Consider the following 21,910-nt stretch of genomic DNA (forward strand, 5'->3'; position numbering starts at 1 on the left):
ATTTATGTGTATACTGCATGAGAGGAGCGATAAAGGCGTGGCCTCTGCAGTTTACTCCGAGCCTGACCACCTGCACTGCAGCACTGCCAGCATGTGCGCGATTGGGTGTGGATGCCCTGTAATTGTGTGTGTGTGTCTGTGTGTGTCTGTGTGTGTGTGTGTGTGTGTATGCGTGTGTGCACGGATTTGGAGGCGTCCTCCAAAGTGTGAATAGTTGTCGTCCTGTGCCGGGACTGACTGAGTGAGCGAGCGAGCGAGCCAAGGAAAGGAATCTAATCCATATTTAATGTGTGTTCCTGTTGCAAAGCCGCAGTGAACGGGTCTGTCTGCTGAACACTATGTTCCCATGTTTTTAGATTTATCGCCGCACACTCGTCTGGACAGGAAGCATTTGACTGTTTGGCACTTAGAGTAGATGTTTTATATCCATTACCTCTTGTTTCAGAAGCAACTGAGTGCAGCTTATAACTGTGAAAAAATAATCTGCAGTGGTTAGGTATCCCTTTTTAATTTCAACGCATGCATTTAGCAGCACCTCCTCTTCAGAAAGTACTCTCACATCCATATTGCAGTTCTATGATGCTGTCAGCCACCACCTGACCACACCTTTGTTGATTTAATGGATTGTAGTGCCACAGTCAGTGCTCATGTGGTGACTTTTTGCCCTTTTTGGTTGTACTTTCTAAAGAAAAATGACACTATGTGCTGCTGCTGCTGTTACAGAGCTGGCCAGGGAGCTGGATTTCTCTGTGGAAGAGATCAACTTCATCAGAGTGGAAAACCCCAATTCCCTGACAGCACAGAGCTTCATGCTCCTAAAGAAATGGGTGCACAGGGACGGTAAAAATGCCACAAGTAAGCAGAGCGCATGCATGTAGCTATTGGGCTGAATAGTTGCTACCTTATGTGAAACAATAATCCATTTAAATATGACTCTCTCTCTGTCTCTCTCTCTGTCCTCTCTAGCGGATGCTTTAACTGCGGTGCTGACTAAGATCAATCGGTTGGATATTGTGACTTTGCTGGAAGGGCCCATATTTGACTACGGTAACATTTCAGGCACACGCTGCTTTGCCGATGATAACGCAGTATTCCCGGATCAGTCCGATGGTAAAGTGTAGCCCACCCTAGCTGAACTCTCAGTCTATCTCTCAGTCTGTCCCTTCACCCTTCTTCACCTCCTCTCTCAGCCAGATAGTCAGACCTGACGGTGCAAACAAATAACGGAACCAATCCGGCTCGACCAATCAATGGAAGTTAATTAGACGCTAACGGACCATCAGGTAGCATCAGTCAGCTTGTTAGTCTTCCAACACTGGGCAGTGCGATCCATTCATAGCACTCAGTCATTGGAACAATAATGACAAGTGACAGATCTTTAAACATTTTTGATTTTAATTAAGCGCAGGGAAATCTGTACCACTTTTGGTGCATGAGACTGTTTTTGTAAAATGTACAAAAGCATGATGAAGGAACTGAGCGGCGTCTCATCTGATAAATGTACCGAGTGCATTTTTCAGATGGGGCCGTGCACTGGTTTGTAATTTGGTTTAACGATAGTTATGTTTATGTGTATGTCTGAAATTTGAACTCGGATACAACGCAGATTTATCTTTTTCAGATTTGTTTGACTGAAATACATAAAAACATAATTATAACAACCAATTTATAACAAATTGCATGTTCGCTTTAAGCAGTACGGCACGTCTTTTTCCTCTCTCCTTCTACATTTCTATCTTTCCTCTCAAAAGACAATGAAATGTGGCAGTAATCGGTGGTTGTGACGGACACACCGAGGGCCATTTCAGGACTTTGACGATGTGCCATTAGTGGTCGATAAATTGCAAATCAATGGGCGAATTTGCTCTTTAATCACAGAAAACACTCCATTTAAAAGAGCAATGTGACATCTGTAGGTACTAATCGCTTCACAGATGAATATTTTGTATTAGTAAAAGGATATAAAGTAGTAAGCTTTAAGCAACTACATTAACAACCTCTATATGTTTCAATAATAATAACTGGACTTAAACCTGAATGTTTTATTTCCATGTTAATGTCCTCCATCCCTGCATTAACTGTACGCTTGACGTTTTTCCCGCTGCTTTTCTAGAACCACTGCTATTAGTTTGGCTCATGCAAATCCTTATAAATAATAAAAATATATGTCTTAATGTGTTCTCTAAGGAAACAAGGAGATAAAGATGCTAAGTGAAGTCAATAGACAGAGGCACACTTTGAAACAAAGCTCTGAGATGCTCCTCATTCCCAGTCTGTCTGTTTAGGTTTCTTAAAGTCATTTTAACACAAGGATCGATGTTCCTGTTGCACTGACTAACAGCGGAACCGAGAAGATCTTTTTGTGAAGACGACTTTCAAGCGAAACCGATTTTTAAAATTTAAAAAGGATAACTCAAGAAAATGCATGGCTGTGGCTCCGTGTGAGAGGCTGCCTGCTCTTAACGTTGTTGACTCTCAGCGATACACTTTCAACACTCTTTAAACGGGTGGGGTATTTTCAACACATCCAGGAGTGTTTCTTTTTTTATTTATTTCTGTCCCTTTTGGATCAGGATGTGCTCCGTCCCACAAGACACTCGCAGATGAGCTGAAAATGAAACACCTTTTTCAAAGTGCGCAGTGTATAATTGTGCTTCTGGGTCCTTGCTGTTAGCTGTGCTGCACCTGTCATCTCCTGGGTTCCTCCGAGCCTCCCAGCCTCTATGCTCCACTGTAGCTTCTCCTGCTTTGAGACCGACAGCCTCCTCCTCCTCCTCCTCTTCCTCTTCTTGCTTCTGACCAACTAACTTCTACAGCGCTGAGCACCACTAACCAGCTAATTCCCAACAATGCCTACCCTTTGCTAACAGCTTCTGGACCCAATCATAGCTTGTGCTGCTACCCTCGCTGCTGATTACAATGAGACTGTCGCCCTTGACAACTTTCCATAAGTCTTGTCAGGGAGCTGACAGGTTTAAGTGAGAGCTAGCTTTTAGTTTGTCACATCCACTGCATGGAGAAGGCAGCTGCTCTTGAGTGGAGATGGAGAAGGTTGACCTGATGTATATTTGTATAAGCCAGCAATAGACCCATTCACGGCCTACATCACTGTGATGTCATGACATTAGCTGGAGGCAACACTGTCACTTTCAACCATAAAAATGTCGTCTAGCTGTATTTTTTGGTGCCAAAACCCGAAAAATCAAAGACACTAACTTTATGTTTTATCAAATACCAGCCACTGCCAGTTGTAGACAACCGTGGTTTGGCTTTGACCATTAAAAGAAAGGACTGGAGTGAGACAAACATCAACCAAGCACACACTTCTTGTCAGATAAGATTAATATGTAATACATCATTAGTTTGAGCCTGGAAAATGTTGTGCGTTAGACTAAACTTTGACTGAAATTACGTTAAGTTAATGATTATTTGGGGGCTTCTTGCTATATGTTAATTCTAGTGCTAACTGCTAGCTAACGCAATGTTAGTTACGTGTTTCAGGGAGTTTCCAAGCTTAAGTTGCTTTGAATGTCGTCCAATCAGTCAGAGTCAACATTTTAAAATAACACTCTCGGGGATATGCGTTACAAAATATGCGTTGTCCTCGTCCATTCTTGCCAAAGCAGTCCATTGTAGTGTTGTAGATCTTTTGCCTCCAGTTAAGCCCCGCCCCTCACAAACGTCACATTGTTTACAAACCATGAAGGGGTCATTAGCCTTTAAGTCTTTGTTTTTGAAGGAGGCAAACACTTCAGACGGCAAATACTAACAGGGATGAAGATTAACTGACTGGCTTTGTTCACCTGTTTATTTCACCTCCAAAAAAGAGCAGCGCATGACCTTCGTAAAGGAATCATGTGAGACTGTGTCCATGCAGCGGATGAGATGGCCTAATGGGCAGTCAATGCTTTGGTGACATATGTCATGCTTTCATATTGATTACATACATACATATGCTGTGTATATACAAAGCATTAGTCTGGAGTTTTTCATAGGGAGGGTTTACAGCTGGACCTCAGTATTTAAACAAGCCTTATTTTCAACATTCCCAGCCCCTGTCCCCCCTCACTTACTACCCCCCTGACAGTTAGTCTGCAGCTCAATAAACTTTTGTCTTCAAGATTTCAAACTTTTTTTTTTTTTTACCGTCCTGTAATGAACTGTTCAAAACGATGCTGCTGCTAAGAGGCTTGTACTTGCTTATCGGCCCAGATAAGCAAACCCGTGATTCTGATGTGCAATCTTTTCCGCTTCTGCAGCTTCCTGAACAATTACGCCTTCATCAGTCACATGTTCACTTCACTGTCTGCGTACTGACCGCTTTGGTTTTGACTCTACACACTGTGTTTGTCTTTTCATCTTGTCTAATCGTGCTGTTTGTGTTTCTTTTTGTCCCTTGTGAACTGTGTTAATTGCAACAGCTCCAAAAATTCTTAGAAGTCCTACGTTCCCCATGTGTTCCCGAACGCTTCCCCCCTCCCCTCTACAGATCACCTCTGTCTCTTCTTTTCCTCCTCCCTCTCGCCCCAGCGATATCACGCCTTCTCCCTCGTCTGTCTTTCACATCCTTCCTGCCACGCCTCCTGTTTACCTCCTACCTGTCGCTCCTGTTCTCCCCCACCTCTCCACCCTGACCTACTCCCACTCTCTTCCGTCCTCACCTCGAAGTCCTCTTAGCGGCACCTCATTCTTCTTTCCTCCTCACTTCTCCTCCTCCACCGCCTTCTGTCTGCCCTCATCTCCTCCTCCTTCCACTGTTCCTCCTATTGTCCTTTCCTCCCCCACCTTCTCATCTCCTCCTTTGCCCTCGCCTTCTTTAATACGTGCCTCCTCTTCACCTCCAAATCTCCCTCCTTCTCCCCCACCTCAATCTCCTCCTTCTCCACCTCCCGCTCTTCCCTCTGCCTCTCCTCCAACCTCTCCCCTGCCTCCTGGTATCCCTTCCTACTTCCGCCGGGATCATTCGGTTCCTGAGGTTTACATTTAGATGCTTGCTCTGCTCCTCTCTGCCTTTTACTCTAAATCAACACAACCGAGCTACCTGAAGCTCAAGCCTTTTGCTCGTTAACTAACGTGATTACTGACAATGAGCAGAGGTGAAGCTGATATTTTGAGGTGCTGTATTGAAGTCCTTCCTCACTATTTCCGTGCATTTAATTCGTGCTAGTTCTGCATAAGTATTGTCTGAACTTGAAGTGAATTTACTAAACTATTGACTGAGTTAAGTGCCACTTTTAGGGACATTGCAGACGACGATAATGTTTGTGGAAATTTTGTAAAAAAAAACAAACAAACCAAAACAAAAAAAAAACAAAAAACAGTGTGTTAACATTTATACAACGTTTTATATTCTGTTACCATCTTTTTTCGATCTTGTCTTGTCTTCTCTGTGGAGCTGGTTCAGAAGTCACACTGGAGTTCATGTTAATATTGATTAATTTAAACGTCTGTATTTTTTAATTCTGCTCAGGAGCAGCAGATGTAAACCAGAGCCGTATATTAGAAAGAGTCTGGCCAACTCAAATCATGGGCGCCATGTTTGCGACATCTGAGGGAGAATTTTACAGTGTAGCTCTATGGGGTGGATCCCACCATCTATTTTAACTTTAAATATCTTAAATGAGACTGCAAAATGCTTTATAGCCCAATAGCCTCATCAGTCATGGAGCTGTGAAAAGTTTGACATCACTCAGAAAAATTCTAAACACTAGAAATAGTGAAAAATAGTTTTACTGTTAATTAGTATCAGTATAACATTAGCACGCTAGCAATAATAACTAAGTAACCGAGGCGAAGTTACGTGTCAATTAAATTTTTCTATCTACATGGAGATAAATTACATGCACATGTGGGTTTCACAGTATATTTGACGGTAGCTGCTATTTTTCTAAGCCTTCAGTCTAGATAACTAGCTAGCATAAGGCTTGGTTAACTTCAGACTTAATTCATTTGTAAAGCGGTGCTGGGTTAGAAACGATAATTATCGTATTTGTATTGTATTTATCATGTATAATAATTTGACCCCATCAATACATGACTATTACCAAACAAACAGTGCTGTTACTTTATTTAAAGGTAAAACTGCATTATAAGCTGCACTGTATGGTCTGTGGTAATGTTTTACTGGAGCAGATGGTAACATCAAATTGAGTATGTATGATAATTTTCCTCAATATACGCTACAATAATTTGTCATTTCCCATCTGTCCACACCGGTGAGAAATTGACATTTACTTCATTTACCTCAATAGAGAGAAATAAGTTGACATCCATTTCTTCCTTTTTAATCTTCTGCTCCCACAACTTTTTCCTATTTTGTTCACTGGGCAAACAGTGGAGTTTTTTCCTCTTTGCTGATCCTATGCTGTGGCCTATTTTAACTTTTAATCCAATTTTATTCTCAGTTATTGCCACTTCTCTACGGGTGGATATTGAGTTAGATGTAGCAAACATGGCACCCCCTAAACACGTGACCAGCTCAGAACCAATCAGCATAGCGGGATAGCTCAGACAAAGTAGTAGACAGAGTTAGCAGATAGCAGCTGTAGAGCTCATTATTTCTCAGGTGTTAACTGAGACCAAAAGAAGAAGCTAAAAGAAGAGAGAATGTTGGTCTGCGCTTAACTAAGAGAGTAGCGCAGCATTAATGTGTGACTTTTGAACGCATGCCACCCTTAAATGTTTCAAGTGTTTCTCATTTCATCACTTCCACCACTGTACCTCTCCTTCCCCTCCATCTTTCCTCTCGTCTTTTTTTTTTTTTGTCTGTCCGCCCTTCTTCCATCCTCCCTCCCTCTAATCCTTTACTCCTGCCATCCACCCAGGATACCAGAATATAGAGCTGGAGCTGCGAACCCCCACAGACCTCAACTACGTGCCCCCTACCCCGCTGCGCTCAGACGACTTCTTTAGCGAGGGCGATGGTAGCGTAGAGTCCCCTAGCAAGACCGTGCTTACTAGACCTAGCGACCTCTCTCTCACTCAGACCACCAGTACTTCCAGCAGCGACCCTGTCACGGTGGCCCCGGGCCCTAGCTCCAATGGGCTGGAGCCGCCCATCGCTGGGGCTGAAGACACTGCCCTGACCGGTGGAGAAAGAAGGCTGTCTGAGGAAGAAAAGCCCGGACCGGATAATGACAGAAGGGCAGTAGAGCAATCAGGAAATGGGGCAGAAGAACTGATTGCAGAGGGAGGCGTTGTTCTGGAGAGTCTGGGAGGAAACCTAAAAGCAGAGGTCACCTCAGACGCTGGTCCTGGGAACGGAAAGGAGGACGAAGAGGAGATGACCCAGGAGAGGCTGCAGAGTCTGCTGGAGGACATAAAGCTGGAGGGAGGCGTGGAGGACGAGGAGATGACGGAAGAGAGGGTGAAAGCCATCCTCGAAGAAGCACGCAAAGCAGAAAAAGACTTTTTTTCAGTTCCAGGTTGGAGAAGTGAGACGTCTGGCGCAGCGGTAGAGTCGGCAGCTCAGCGCCGCAGCCCCGGCACTGAGGAGGGCAGGTAAGATACGATCCGATTCGTATTTCTGCGCCGAGCTTCAGTGACAGCGTGGATGCTGATACTATGTCCCCGACGTGTTCCTCTCATCCAGTCCTGACAGTCTGGCCGATTCACTGGAGCAACCGCCTGCTCAGAACGGAGGTCACACCGAGGCAGCCGGGGAGGGGAAGGCAAAGGAGGCCAAGAAGAAGGAGGACAGCAGCACAGCAGGACCGAGCAGAGGACGGGAGGAAGGAGGTGATAGGTCCCAGCACAAAGTCCAGGTGAGAGTCCTTCTTCCAGACAGGAAATTAAGCTCATAGCTTATCTACTGAAAAGTCTTTAAACATATTTTTGAACCACTCAAATCCTCATGTGCTGTTGTCTAAAGCCTTTCAAGAATCAATTTCGGTTTTAGCGGGATTGAATCGTTTAAGGCTTCAAGCACAGCCCAGGATTATGAGCCCACTGAACTATGGGTATTACGGCTACAGCCACTAAGTCTTTAATTGACAACATGGATGTGTGTGTACGCTTCAACGCGCTGCCTTCACCAGGGGCGTGTTAGACCAGAGGAGTCCAGCTCCGACGAGGACACCACTGTCACCACAAGGGTGTACCGCAGACGAGTCATACTCAAGGTGTGTGAAGCCTGGCAGGTGGCGATCGCTCCAGTGTAGCAGAAGCTGCGTGACTCTGCGCAAGTGTGTGAAGACGTAGCGGTTGTAGAATGCGCAGTACTTGGCTTTGTCTTTTGAGATCTGTCTGAACTGAAGTGAGAAATCACACCGCAATGAGATGCAAACTAGTGTCACTGGTGAGAGTGTGTGTATGTTCAGCTGTGCTAAAGCATGAAGTGCTACTCACTGTTTGCTGCTGTGAGCCTCGACACTTCCATAAACGCCGTTTGGATTGTGGTTTGATTGGTTTGGGCTTTTCTACCTGGTTGGTGTACAGTTTGGTTGTACTGCATGTAGCTCCTGGAAGTCATTCTGCAGCTGGAGTTCCACTAAAGCAGAAGATCTGACCACGTCCAACCAACTTCTGACACACGTGGGCTCAAATGGTGGTAGTCAATGTCTTAATTCAGACAAGATACGATCTGCAACTTGTGGTTATTTTTACTACTGCTTAACGTTCTTAGGGAATCATTTGATTTCTTAGTCTAACGAAGAAAAATCCAGAAGTACAACTTGTATTTAACTCACAATTACAGGCAAATATTTACATTCGTTTACAACTAATTAATGATAAAACAGATGCAGAAAGTCGAATTAATAGACGGTTGCTCTAAAATGCAGATTTTGTGCAGATAACAATCCATGTGCATGAAGATTTCGGAAGGTTTGGTTGGAAAAGTAACAACAATGGAAGAATTTGATGCAAGTTTGCTTATTTTGTTTTTGTGGTTTTTGGTCGTTTTTGTTTTTCGTTTGAAGCAGAATTTAAGTAATGGATATTTTGTTTGTGTAAACGTTCTATACAAAGAGTTCTGCGCCATGATTATGACCTATGAATGGTGATTTATCTGACCATTGTAGTAATGAAATTGCATAATAATAATAATAACTACCCTGGTTGTGCATGTGTAACGACTGCAGTGCAGTTTTCAAGTGGAAACGAATCTGCTGTGACAGCCAGGCTGAGGTCTTTTTGAAAAATGCTGCTCTGTTTGCTGGAAAAACCAACAGATGAATAACAGTCTCCTAGACGACCCAACATGCACCTTTTTCCGTCTCATACCTCCCATCCCCGTTGTCTCTCACTACTCCTCCGTCTGTATTCAAACCTTCACCCTAGGGAGAGGAGGCCAAAAACATTCCTGGAGAGTCTGTGATCGAGGAGCAGTTCACAGATGAAGACGGGAATCTGGTCACCAGAAAAGTAACCATCATCATCCACTTCTTCCTCCTCCTCCATTACCTCATCTGTAGCTCACAGCTCTCACACACACACACAGTAAACACACACACACTTTTTCCTATTGCCAAAATATGTTAGCTACACACAGTACTCTCACATAGTAACACACAGATTGTAATCACCATCTCATACACCGGGACACACACACACAACTTCTTTATTTTCATCATTTCCTTTCCTTGCTTCACCCACCTCCTCCTCTGACACACTCTCGCCCCCTACAGGTGATCAGAAAGGTGGTACGCCGAGTGTTGCACTCAGAGGAAAGGAGGGAAAGTGAAGGCGAAATTATTGCAGAAGAAGGAGCTGCTGGTGGTGGTGGTGGTGTAGTTTCAGGTGGAGCAGATGCTGCTTCTTCCACACCCACACCAGCAGCAGCAGCAGCGCCAGGGGGGAAGGGGAAGAAGAAGGGGAAGCGCTCTCGTCACGGCCACAAGGAGGAGGCCCAGAGAGGGAAAACTGAGGTTGCCGCTGAAACCAACCGCCTGACTTAGTCAGCTGAGCTACCGTGGCTCACTTACACCTGCATGAAGCTGTAACTGAATGTAAAATCAGAACCCCGTGGACTAATACGGAAAGAAAAAATCACAATCCTGCCGATCTATAAAAATCTTAGCCAAATATAACTCGTCCATTTGAAGTAGAACAGAGAAACTACAGCTGACTAGGATTTTAGTTGCCAACACACCAAGGTATAAATGCTTGCAATGATTCTGGCTATGACATAGACTCTACATGGGTCCAACGCAGAAGCATATATCTAGTATTTTCATGAGAGACTGTGACATGTCTTGACTTATGGAAGGGTAATTTCCTTGCTTGTCCTAGAGGTATGAACAAGGAAATGGATTTTGGAGCCTTCACAGCACATACATTTCTGTAAAGGTGTATATTAGGCCTTCCTGTAGCTTTGAAGCTTCATATGTTCAGCAAAGGCAGTTGGTGACGATGATTATATGTCATTTTGAGCACATATCACGGAGACATCTTATGATCATTAATCTTTCTAGATACATGTTTGCAGTGGTTGTGATCTGTGTGTTTCTCCGGTAGTGCCAACAGTCTTTGTCCCCAAGTCTAAGTTCGTTGATTGGGCTTCAGAACTACTAATATCCAGTGTTTGAACTAATATAGAAGAAATGTTAGTTTGAGCATGTGTGATTTAGTTTTCAGACATACGGATGGAATCATTTTAACAATCCTTTCTCTCTCCTTAAACTCATCTTTCTTCCAGCATGCTGCCTGATGTAGTAGCTGAGCTCAACTGCGCTTCATTAACACTCGAGGTTCATATTTAATCTGAGTATGGAACTGACTGCTTCTTCTGCTCTTTTGTTTTTCTGTCTCGCGATGATCCTCACCACTGCCCTCAACCTCTCTCAAGTCTGGAGACGGTGCCAACAAGAAACAAGGGAAGAAGAGTCATTCATAACAGTGGAGCCCTCTCCAAAACTTGGTAAGGGCCTAATAATACTAATAACAACAGTAATAGTGTGCCATAGTGTTGTACATGTTGCCTATTTTAACACCCACATTGATTATACATTATGTTACTGGTGCTTATAGAAGTTCTTAGACATACTAATTTAATTTCTTTTTAAGAGTTAAGGCAAAGCAATTGCTGTCAATTTCATGTCAATGTGGTAAATATGATTATTAGCTTAGCTTAACACAAAGACTGTAAAGACAGGAAAACTTGTTAAAAATTTAGTCTGATGTTGAAAAAAAAAATGTTAAAAAAAATAATAATACATTGCAGCTTTCATCTTTGTCTGTCCAGACCATAGACATATATATACATATATAAATATGGACAATGGTGTCGTGATATCGATGCCCCGCCCACTCGCTCACGTTTTCGTTTAATTAATACTACGTTCTGTTCTACTTCCACAAGTTACAAGGAAATGTTGGATCATACACTGTACTTATTTAATTAGTTCTTCCACTTCTCATGGTCCTCTGGGAATGCTTCACGGAGCGGTGAGAATGGCAATTTGTGGTCATAACGATGTCGCATCCTGTTTTTATGGCGACCAATAACTAAGTAAAACAAAGCTTCTCATAAAAATGGACACTTGAATAATGAACCAGCATGATATTAACTACCTAAAATGACAATCCACTTCACTAACATGGAGGGGGTGGAGCTTACGACCTATAGAAGAGTGTAGCAAATTAGGCCACACCCCCATTTGGGTGAAAACAAACCACTGGCAGTAAATACAAATCCCACCGTATCAGTGTTTATTCTGTGTTGGCCGGAAAGCAAGTGAAATGGCAAACGTTAGTCAGGCAGACTCATATATAATGTTGTTGCTGAGCGACAATCGGCAACGTAATAGATAAAAGACACAAGGTCTCTTCCATACTGCAGAATTTAATAAAAGTTTTTGTCGTCATGTGTTATAAATATATAAATATATATAATATATAAAGTTGTCATCTCATAATTTATCCTATTAGTATGGTTATAGTTTCACATTTTCTATACAATAATGCTTAAATGAAGTCAGCTATTTTTAATAATTTGTCATATAAAATGTCAGAAAATAGTTTAAAATGCCTTTTAATCACTTGTTTTATTCAACAAACGAAGGTATTCAATAGAATTGAAATAAAACCAATACATAAATCTTCACCTTGCCACCTGACGACAAGTCAAAACAGCATTTCAGACGTTCCATTTTAATAGTAACTTGTGATCCTTTACCCCAGGTCCACAGACGTCCACCTGCAGCCCCCCCACAACACACATACATCCCGAGAGGAAAAACGGACCGGAGCCCAAGAACCAGCGGAGCCACGTCAATCAGCCAATGCGTGTCTGAAGCTTTCACTTAACAACGCATGGTTTTCAGCAAGACGACGCTAAACTAGCTACTTTTCTTTGATTTCGCATGAGCATGTCACCAAACTCACTCACTGTTCGGGAAAAAAAAACAACACCGAAGGACACGCATGGACGTGAGCTGGAGCTTCCCTTTTACCTACAGCCAATGAAAGGCGACTGGCACAAGTTGCGAAGGGTTGGAAGGTGGGGGGGCGAACTGCTGACAGATCAGACTTCACTCTCTGACACTCGCCTTATATGGTCTATTTTTTCCTCCTGGATCCACAATATCGGGGTGTACCGCGTGGTTCTTTTATAAAAACTGATATATAATATAGTAAATGGGTGATTTTGTTGTATATAAACGACACTGTATAAAACCTTAAAAAGAAAAAGAAAAATCAGTAGCTTCACAGATTGTTTATGCACTGATTTGAGTTGAAGCTTGGCAGAGTCGTTTGTATTGAGAGGTCGACACTGTTTGAGCAGCCGTGAGAGTGTGGCCTGACATGCTCTTCCCGATTTAAAAAAAAAAAAGGAACGATAAAGCTGTACGCGAATGAGAGACGAATGGAGGAAAAAAAATAATAATAAAAAACTGCTTGATTTTTAAACACGTTTCTTTTGAAAGCCGCTCTGTCTGTGGAACATTCTTTGAATTCAGAGAAAGGATATTTTGCTGCATGTGACGTCACTTTATTTTTAACGCTTTTCCTTTTATTTTTCCTCCTAACTCAAAAGCACTGTAACACAATTAGAGGGGGTTTTATGGTACTTCTGTCTGTGTGAGCACTCATAACCCATCTGTCATCTATAACTGTTCTTCAGATTTGTTTTTTTGTTTTCTTTTTTACAATGGAAAAAACACACACTCCACACTCAACGTGGCGACATAGCAAAGCTTCATTCTTGTGCTGCCAGGAGACAGCCTGCTGACCGGTGCTCCTGAACGTTAACCTGCGAACCGGCATATTTGATTTTTATTTGTGTCAAACATCAAATAAAACCTTGTCTGTGTGTAAGCCCGTCATGCATAACCGCAACTGTACGTTTTAGGCTTTTAGGTCTATTGTGGTTTTAAAACGGGGCCTGTGTTTTATTTTGACAGTCCGTTGACTTTTATCTGGTTTGATTGGTTGTCTTTACATGAGAACAGAGAATCCCATTTTTTTTTTTTTTTTAAGCCCCAAGTCTAATTCTTTGTACCAACACCTGAAATCACACACATTGATCACACACACGTGGTTAAAATGAGATTTTCTGTTCATGTGTAAATGTTTTAATTCTTGTCTTTTATTTTGTTTTTGTTTTTTTGTTTTTTTCATACAAATCCACTCTAAGCATCCGTTGTCGATGATAAATCTGGTACCAACATGTATGACGAACCAACATAGCCTACACTGGATGATCCAAGTAATTATTTAAGCAGAAAAAAATAAATGGTGTTTAAACTGAATCTCTGCGAGTCTGTGCTTTCTTGAACTGCAGACTGCAGCACTGGCATCTATTAGCATGTCTCTCTTGCTGACTTCCTTAATTTGGCTTTTTCACGTGTGATATAAGGCTTAGATGCGTTAGACAAACTACAAAATGACTGAATCAGTAACGTGTCTGTAAAGATTATAAAGCTTGTTGAGTTTTCGATGAAAATAATCTTTTTACTTGTGGTTTTTTTAAGAGTGTTTTTTATGTGCAACTAAGCCACTGTGACCAAGTACTTTCCCTCGTGCATCATTTAAGTCTGTCTAAGTCTAACATCTAAGATCTCACCCTTTAAAATCATAAAACATAAACAGCTAAAGGCCAACTGATAAGACACCAGGGACGTAACAATACACTCACCCGCTCACGATTCCATACAATTTCCAGTAGCTCGCAGATGAATTATGACTGAAAAAGATTCATTTAATTATTTCTCAGACAAAAAACTTCAAAACACAAACTATGCAATGAATGCATATTTAAAAAAAAAACTTATATTTAGATATTTAAACTACATGAGATTATATTTTCTCACGATGCATTATCACATCCCTGTTAGATACCAGTGAACATTTCAGTTTGCCCAGAATCCCAATAATCCATTGTATTTCAGATCCTGAATCCAACAGTTACTGTGTGCACACAGTTAAATGCCCCCAATAAATATCACTAATCATCAGCAACATGTAATAAAATAGATTTTTTTTTCTAAGAGTTTAAACGGATTGTCAACCTGTTCGTTTCATCTTGGCATGAAATAGATCTGTATCTTCTCACCTCACTCCCCAGAAAGAAACCTCATTTTTAAAAGGAATGGACAACCACTGTAAAAAAGGAGCAGGTCTCAGCGTTAAAGACTTGTCAGCCGGGCGGATTCATCCCCGTGAGTCTGAGCGTGTCTCTTCAGGTCGTCTCTCCTCGGGAACCCTTTGCCACAGACGCTGCAGCAGTGCGTTCGCTCCCCTTCGTGAACTCCCATGTGTTTGGTGAGCGACCCTCCAGTGCTGAAGCTTTTCCCACACACGTTACACAGGTACGGCTTCTCTCCCGTGTGGGACCTCATGTGGATTTTCAGCGCTCCGCTCTTGTAGAACTTCTTGTCGCAGACGGCGCATCGGTGCGCGGACTCTCCCGTGTGGATCATCGTGTGGGTTTTCAGAGTGCCCCTCTGTCTGAAGCCTTTCCCGCAGATGCTGCAGAGAAACGGCTTCTCCCCGGTGTGGATTCGCATGTGAGCCCTCATGTACTCTTTAAAGCTGAAGCTCTGACCGCACACGCTGCAAATGTACGGTTTCTCCCGCGTGTGAACCCTCATGTGTCCCGTCAGGTTTCCGTTTTGAGCGAAGGCCTTGCCGCAGACGCTGCAGACGAACGGTTTCTCTCCCGTGTGGGTCCTCGCGTGCATCTCCAGCTGTTTGTGGCCGTCGAAATGTTTGCCGCAGACTTCGCAGTCATTCGTTCTGGTGTGAGTTTGCAAGTGAAGCCTTAAGCTCTCTTCATTCTCAAAATGTTTCCCGCACACGCCACACAGGTCTGCCTCGCTCTCATCTTCTTGAACGTGCTTCAGGAAAGACGCTCTGTAGCAGAAAGACTTGGCGCAAACTTTACAGCAATATTTCAAATGAGGTGAATTCTTAGGTGGCTTAGGTTTACTCTTTCTTTCTTTGGTCTCCTCTTTATAACTCTCTCCATTGTCACTATCACTTCCTTCACTTTTGTCCTCATCACTCTCCCCCAGTTCACTCTCCAAGCTCATATCTTCCACTTGTCTGTCATCTGTTGGATCCCTGCAGCTGTTTTCTTCGTTGTGTTTTTGTAAATGCACCTTCAGCGTCTCATCGGACTCCAGGTGTTTTCCACAGACTCCGCACAGATCTGTGCTCTGCTCGTGCCTGAGTGCGTGTTTCAGAAAAGAACGGTTGTAGTGAAAAGACTTTCCACACACTCTGCAGCAACTCCGGCTCGTAGTTTGGCTCAAGTTCGAGCTCTCCTCTGCCTCGGAAGGCTTCCCGCGCAGATCTGAATCCTTCTTACGTTCTCGCGCATGCTTAAAATGAGCGGATCTATAGCAGAGCGACTTGTCACGGACTTTGCGGCTGTATTTCGGATCAGATAAATCCGTGCAATCCTGAGGTCGATCAAATTTGTCTGATTCTTCAGTTTCTGTTTTTGACTCTGTCTTTTGTAAACAGGATCCTTCTCTGGCGTCTCTGTCGCTGCCTCCGTTGTCACTGCCTCCATCGCTTACTCCTGCTGTACTCACAGCGGCCTCTGCCTCGGACTGGTTGTCGCCCGCTTCATCCCTGCAGTCTTTTTCCTCGTTGTGAGTTTGTAAATGCACCTTCAGTCTCTCATCAGACTCCAGACGTTTTCCACAGACACCGCACAAACCAGCAGTCTGCTCGTGTGTCAAGGCATGCTTGAGAAAAGAGCGCTTGTACCGGAAGAACTTTCCACAAACTCTGCAACAACTGCGGCGAGTTCTGGGGTTCTTGTTTGCTGGGGCTTTTTTCTTCTGAAGTTCTTTGTGTAAAGATGTTTCAGACATTTTGCAATTTTGAACTCGTCTTCTTTTGTTTGGCTTAAGTAGCGTTTGACTTACTTCTTTATCACTATTGTTATTTTCACACACAGTCTCTGAGGATTGCGGTGACGGACCGCCCTGGCGACAGTGCTCTCCTTGTCTCTCTATTTCTGTCACTGAGCTGCCTTTACCTGCTTGTCGTGTATGGTGAAAATGTGACCGCTTACGGTTTCTAAGTTCAGAGTCTGTCTCTGTAGATGCATCTTTAAGGTGAGGTGGATCGAGCACTTTATGAACCAGACTAAAGCTCCTACTCTGCTCACATTTCTTCTTCTCAGAGGAAATGTCCTTGTCACAATCGGACCCAGAGACTGGCAGTTTGTCTGGAAAGAAAGTTTTGATAGAAAATTAATTACCGAAACACAGTAAATAGAAATAAATACAATGGTGTTATGAATGAGTTGGAGAGAAAAAGAAAAAAAAACATGCAGCTGTTGTAGTTAAAAAGGAGTTCAATGCTTTAATGTTCAGTATACCTGTTCTGAGACGGGCACATTTGACCTCTGATTCCCATTCGTCCAACATTATCTCAAGGATCCTGAATATCTCATCAGCCACCACTGACAGTCGCTTTTGTACCACAGCCCTTTGCTCTTCAGGTGACATTTCTGATGGACAGAACGTAATGAAATGAAATAAGCACAACAAATGGACTCAACCATTTTTCTATACAGTTTCATCAAGAAGTTGACATTAACGCTAACAAGTATTTTTAGGTAGTACTTCTGTAGCTTTGGAAACTTCCTTTTAATAATTTTCCCATGTTTTTATAAGTGATGCTCAAAAGACTAAAAGTCTATTTATTATTATTATTATTATTATTATTATTATAGAGCTTCCCGTATAAAACCTCTTTTTTAGGCTGCAAACTATGAATATTTTCTTCACTTTTATTATTCCTCATCTCAAAACATGTTTTATTTCACTGGGTAACATCTGTACTTTTTATTATTTTTGTATTTGTTTTAGGGTTTTTTGTAACAGGAAACTTATTCCCACTTCAGAAATTATTTTTAAGCATGATTTTGTTTCAACCAATGGGATGTTGTGAATATTAAATAAACCGTTTTTATTATATTTTCATAAAACATTTACTTTTGAGGTCTTACTGTAAAACCATTTTAACAGCTGATTAGGAGGATGATAAAAATAATGACAATAATTGTTTTTAAGTATTTCTTTTTAAGTGTGTTACAAACCTGACGTGTGCAGCATGTTTTCTCTCACCATCTTCTCCATAACACTGAACACCTCCTCTGCAGCTGCCGCCAGTCTTTCGGCCACCAGCGTCCGCAGCGCCTGCAATTTAGCCATGAGGAACCGATAAGGTTTGTTCTTCAAACTGCGTGTATTTGGAAGCTTTGACATCCACGGTGACAGATGCAACAAATAGTTTTGTTGTGTAGAAAAGCATTCACCCCTCAGAGAGGAGCCATATTACTACCGCTGTCGACTTCTTCTTCTTCGTATCCAAATAGGGTCAATCATGGTGGCGGCGCAATACCGCCATCCTCCGTTTTGAATGAAAACTGTTTTCTGAATGGAGGTCAATAAAGTAAGAAGAACGTTACTAAATTGTGCTTTTCTGTGAATTTAATATCTGCTGTAATTTACGTTAATTATTATTTATTTCAAATACAAAATGTAAATGACAGGTGGGAACAGATAACTACTTTTTTTCTGGTACTGCACTTTTAACTTAAGTATAATAGGTCAAATTTTAACATTACTTGCCTTTTTAATTCCATTTATTTGAATGAATAAAAAAATATACAAACACTACCCAACAGTACACGGAAAAATCTGGGGAAAATACCACTTAATGCTAATTAAGTTTAACCGAGCTAGTTGCCTGCACATGTGGTGTGGCCAGATAACTAGCTAGCGCTAAAGATTTACAGCTGTCTCAACAACATGAGTTTTAAACTAAACTAGTTTGAAAGTCATTAGTTTAGTTTTAATAAGTTATATGATTCTTGCTATTAATTAAAACAATGATAAGTTAATGATAGCTGCTGAAATGTTAGTTCAAATATGGACGTTAGACACCAGTAGCTAAAGTAAACAACATTTATGTGGTCTTGTTTTGAGTATTTGAGTGTTATAAAATGCACACTAAAATAGTATTAAATAGGCTAATGTGTGGTTATTGGTTTGAGACCTTCTGTGTATAAAATATCAATCTTTCCTGATTGGTAATCAATCATCTCAGTGCAAAACTATATCTCCTTCAATAGAATACAGAAGAAAACAAGTCCAGTATAATTGGATATATCATTAAACCAAGCAAACCAAGTCATTCATTCAAGATTTTTATTAAAAAATACAAACATTTTCAAAAATATTTTCTATAGCATTTAAAAATACACCACTATCCCAGCTGAAATAATATCTTTGAGTGACAGATCAGCAAACATTTGCCGCTGTACTCGTGCCTGGACTCTGAAATGACCCTAATTATCGTGTTTTGCTTACTTCAGAATAGTTATTTGTGCCACCGGGCATCTTGGATAGTGCTTTCTCTTTGGTATCACAGTATTCAGAGTTCGGTATATTTCTGGAGGATCAGCTGGTCATGTGGATGCAATAAGCACCTGAGGAGAGTTTTTTTTTTTTTTTACTTTATCAGGAAAAGACTTCCTTTTCAATAGTCTTTTATAATCACAGCTCACACTCCCTTTTTGCTGTGCATGCTCATAGCTCTATTGACGCAGTACGGAATGAGGCTGACGGTGACCAGAGGCACGGTGGCACTCTTGCAGAAGGACAGCAGGTAGAAGAGCGCTGCAGTGTGCGTGGGAGGCCTGAAGGAGTCAAACAGGTGCAGCAGGAATAGAGAGACGATGATGCATCCCGCTTTGGCCGCCGTGCTGTTGCTCTTTTTGGTCTCCGTGTAGAGTGGTGAGTGCAGGCCAAGGCCAAGGCCAAACAGGGTGCCCATGTTGCGGAGGAGGCTGGCGAAGGGCGTGGAGTCCAGGTGGACCCACTCAGCCTTGATGCACCACTTCTGAGCTTTCTCCAGAGTCCACAGCAGGTCCACACCCACAGCTTTGAGCAGGAGGTAGAAGCCGACAGCAAAGGAGGTCAAGAAGAAAGTGGTGTAGAAGTACTTCTTCATGCTGGCATTGTAGATCCACTGAATTCTGTTGAAAGCCTCGGCCACGATCATACCTAAGGATATAGGTTAGAACCCCAGGTGAACCACTGCAGACTAGACAGCTGACCTTTCACCCACTAAAATAGTACACAAACAGTTTCCATACTAACCTGTGATAACACCAGCAACAACCTGATGGGGGAAGTGTGCGGCGATGAACACCCTGGACAAACAGACACACACCTGGACTCCCCAAAACAGCGTCCACAGAACGGCCTTCAGATACCTGTCGACATGCAACGGCAGATTTGTCAGAACACAACCTGCTTATCACGAGGACTTCATCCAGCTCCAAGTCAAAACAACAGCCCACGTATGACCCCATCTTTCCAACCAAATACTTCTCAGAAGTAAATGATCAACCACAGCAGAGAACTGATAGTGTGTCCAGAACGATAAGCTCTGTCCAAAGCAAAATGGTAAACAATGCTGACGTCAGAGGACACCAGAGAGCGAAGCTAAAGTTGTGGGTTTTGTAGATAGTTCTGCGACTCACCAGAGCTTGCTGGTGGATTTCTTGCTCGCAGGTTTCTTCTTGCTGGCCATTACGGCGAGGATGGAGGTCACCAGGGTGTAGTAGACGCCTGCAGCTCCCATAGCATGGCCAGAAGGACTGCCTGGATAACATAGGCGGAGAGGAAAGAGGATGTATCACTGCCTGATTCAGTCAAGTCCAGCTTTATCTTCGAGAAAGTGCAGCAGATGACTGCACCGCATTATTCACGTGGCATTATTCATATTCATTGTTTAGATTAGATACTTTATTTGTTGCAAGGGCACACCGACAACAATGCTAAGGCAGTGCTCAATACAGCTGGCAAGGTTTGTGGTAGTTGCCATGGAAACCTGGTTAAAGGACAGTAGCTGTGCATGACTGCAAAGCTGGATCCAGACAAAAGCTGGACCATTGTGCAGAAACAGGTTTGTTTATTGGCAATTTGTTTAATCCTAACTTTATTTAGGAGTCTAAGATTATGCACCGTTTAAGTACTATGCAAACTGGCCTTTTTTCTCACACGATTTGTGTCAAAATCTAAACATTCAGTGTGTAAATACCGGAGCCAAATAATATAGAAGGATTAAACGATGGATAGTGGGAAGAGCTGTATGTATATGTCTCACCTGGCCCAGTTTCACAGGTCATGGCATACTGCTCAATGTGAGGCGCAACAGTGTTTGCATAATGAGCCGTCTCGTGGACCCACCAGTACGGCCTCTCTCCGAACAGAATCCTGAAGAGGACGGAAGAAATGTGCGCTCAGTTATAGTCATCGCAAACAGATTTCGCATGCTCAATTTAAAAAGATATGGGTAGTGAACTCTCACCATTTGAACACCAGGTTGAGCCAGTCCCCGATCACAGCCACCCAGATGAGCTTAATGCCCACTGAAGCCCGCAGATGAAACCAAAGTGGGAAGAAGATGAAGAAGGTGTTCCTGAGATCCGCCGCCCAGGACACCCAGAGAAACAAACCTTGGGCGTCTTTGTAGTTGGTCTGCAGGTAGTGAGTGCTGCTCACCCCAAAGCCCTGCATGACGTCCATCATGGCATTAAACATCTCAGCTCTCACAGGGAGGAATCTCAGTCTAGTGATGTGTGAGTGACAAAAAACAGGACTGTTGCTATCAGTGACAGAGCCAGGTGGTTTTATACCAGAGGGACCCACCACCCAAACGCATGCTCACACTGATCTTTGGACCTTAGGCATGTGTAATAAAACACTGGGAGTTGGGTGAGTTTGGGAGGTTTGTCACACAAACAAGCTGAAAAGATAGCGGGAAAACAAAAACGTCAATCGGTATCTTTGACGCTGAATTACAGTACGTAGCACGGGAGAGAGGACGTCATTGACCAATGGCTGCCTTCCACAGTTGAACTAATTTTCTTTTCACAGAAAAGGGACAGCTTTGATCTTTTAACCTCCCTCCTGGTTGCTTAGATTTCTCCTGAATTTCCTAAAAAAACATTTTTATGAATGCTTCGACTGACTATTAATTTCTTTGTTATGTAATAGTTTTTTCGATGATTTGGTGAAAACATCCCACCGACCTTGTGGGTTACATAATGTGCTCAATGATTAAATGATTGGGCTGAGTAGATGTTGAGGAGATAGTTGGTGATAAAACTGAAGAAAACTGATTAGCGGCTTGTGGGTTGTGCACAGAGGTACTGCTCTGTTATGACATGCACAGGCCTGCAAAGAAGAACTCAAACTCACTGTTGTTTCCTTGATTTTGGGGCATGTTTATGAAAAGTTTAATTATTGTTTCTCAGGTTAACGTCGTAAAAGATAAAGCATGCATGTGCATGGGATAAAAAAGATTAACTTTGAGCTGATACCAATGGATTTCACTTGAAGTTGGTACAGGAACTACTTATTTTCTCGCATAAGAGAACGTTTATTTTTTTCTAGAAATCTAGAATCTCTGCCAGAGGGCACCTTTCTGTGAC

General features: G+C 42.5%; 3 protein-coding genes across 51 annotated transcripts in view; 1 reads left to right on the plus strand and 2 right to left on the minus strand.

Annotated features, from left to right (window-relative positions):
* The window catches only part of LOC125022127 (ankyrin-3-like), a 149,821-nt gene extending 136,130 nt beyond the window's left edge, over positions 1-13,691 (plus strand). For 43 of the 49 annotated variants that reach the window (XM_047608462.1, XM_047608453.1, XM_047608444.1 and 40 more), the window contains 9 exons: positions 724-855; positions 967-1,110; positions 6,825-7,500; positions 7,592-7,763; positions 8,037-8,120; positions 9,280-9,363; positions 9,627-9,866; positions 10,787-10,858; positions 12,121-13,691. In XM_047608462.1, the coding sequence (XP_047464418.1) occupies positions 724-855; positions 967-1,110; positions 6,825-7,500; positions 7,592-7,763; positions 8,037-8,120; positions 9,280-9,363; positions 9,627-9,866; positions 10,787-10,834 (1,580 nt within the window). In that variant the 3' untranslated portion in view covers positions 10,835-10,858; positions 12,121-13,691. Of the gene's footprint in view, positions 1-723; positions 856-966; positions 1,111-4,421; positions 6,764-6,824; positions 7,501-7,591; positions 7,764-8,036; positions 8,121-9,279; positions 9,364-9,626; positions 9,867-10,786; positions 10,859-12,120 lie in introns of those variants that run through there. The other 6 variants (XM_047608482.1, XM_047608483.1, XM_047608460.1 and 3 more) reach the window with 6 other exon arrangements.
* LOC125022131 (zinc finger protein 879-like) lies at positions 13,537-17,784 on the minus strand. Its single transcript, XM_047608496.1, has 3 exons — positions 17,501-17,784; positions 16,778-16,909; positions 13,537-16,624 (listed from the first exon to the last, which is right to left on the minus strand). The coding sequence occupies exons 1-3, from the start codon at positions 17,667-17,669 to the stop codon at positions 14,568-14,570; spliced, it is 2,358 nt and encodes a 785-aa protein (XP_047464452.1). The 5' UTR covers positions 17,670-17,784; the 3' UTR covers positions 13,537-14,567.
* Positions 17,785-18,600: 816 nt separating this feature from the next.
* On the minus strand, positions 18,601-21,097 carry g6pc1a.2 (glucose-6-phosphatase catalytic subunit 1a, tandem duplicate 2). The gene is made up of 5 exons (XM_047608498.1): positions 20,785-21,097; positions 20,581-20,690; positions 19,955-20,075; positions 19,569-19,684; positions 18,601-19,472 (listed from the first exon to the last, which is right to left on the minus strand). Exons 1-5 carry the CDS (start codon positions 21,015-21,017, stop codon positions 18,970-18,972), a joined length of 1,083 nt encoding a protein of 360 aa, XP_047464454.1. The 5' UTR covers positions 21,018-21,097; the 3' UTR covers positions 18,601-18,969.
* Between the last annotated feature and the right edge of the window lie 813 nt (positions 21,098-21,910).

The sequence above is a fragment of the Mugil cephalus genome, chromosome 16 (genome assembly GCF_022458985.1).
Source record: "Mugil cephalus isolate CIBA_MC_2020 chromosome 16, CIBA_Mcephalus_1.1, whole genome shotgun sequence".
Classification (NCBI taxonomy): domain Eukaryota; kingdom Metazoa; phylum Chordata; class Actinopteri; order Mugiliformes; family Mugilidae; genus Mugil; species Mugil cephalus.

Coding starts and splice junctions, on each gene's coding strand:
- LOC125022131 (XM_047608496.1), bottom strand. CDS start 17,669: ATGTCAAAGCTTCCAAATACACGCAGTTTGAAGAACAAACCTTATCGG. Junction 16,910..17,500: donor AAACATGCTGCACACGTCAG/GTTTGTAACACA, acceptor TCTGTCCATCAG/AAATGTCACCTGAAGAGCAA. Junction 16,625..16,777: donor ATGTGCCCGTCTCAGAACAG/GTATACTGAACA, acceptor CTTTCTTTCCAG/ACAAACTGCCAGTCTCTGGG.
- g6pc1a.2 (XM_047608498.1), bottom strand. CDS start 21,017: ATGTTTAATGCCATGATGGACGTCATGCAGGGCTTTGGGGTGAGCAGC. Junction 20,076..20,580: donor GACCTGTGAAACTGGGCCAG/GTGAGACATATA, acceptor TATGTTATCCAG/GCAGTCCTTCTGGCCATGCT. Junction 19,473..19,568: donor TGTTGCTGGTGTTATCACAG/GTTAGTATGGAA, acceptor CTATATCCTTAG/GTATGATCGTGGCCGAGGCT.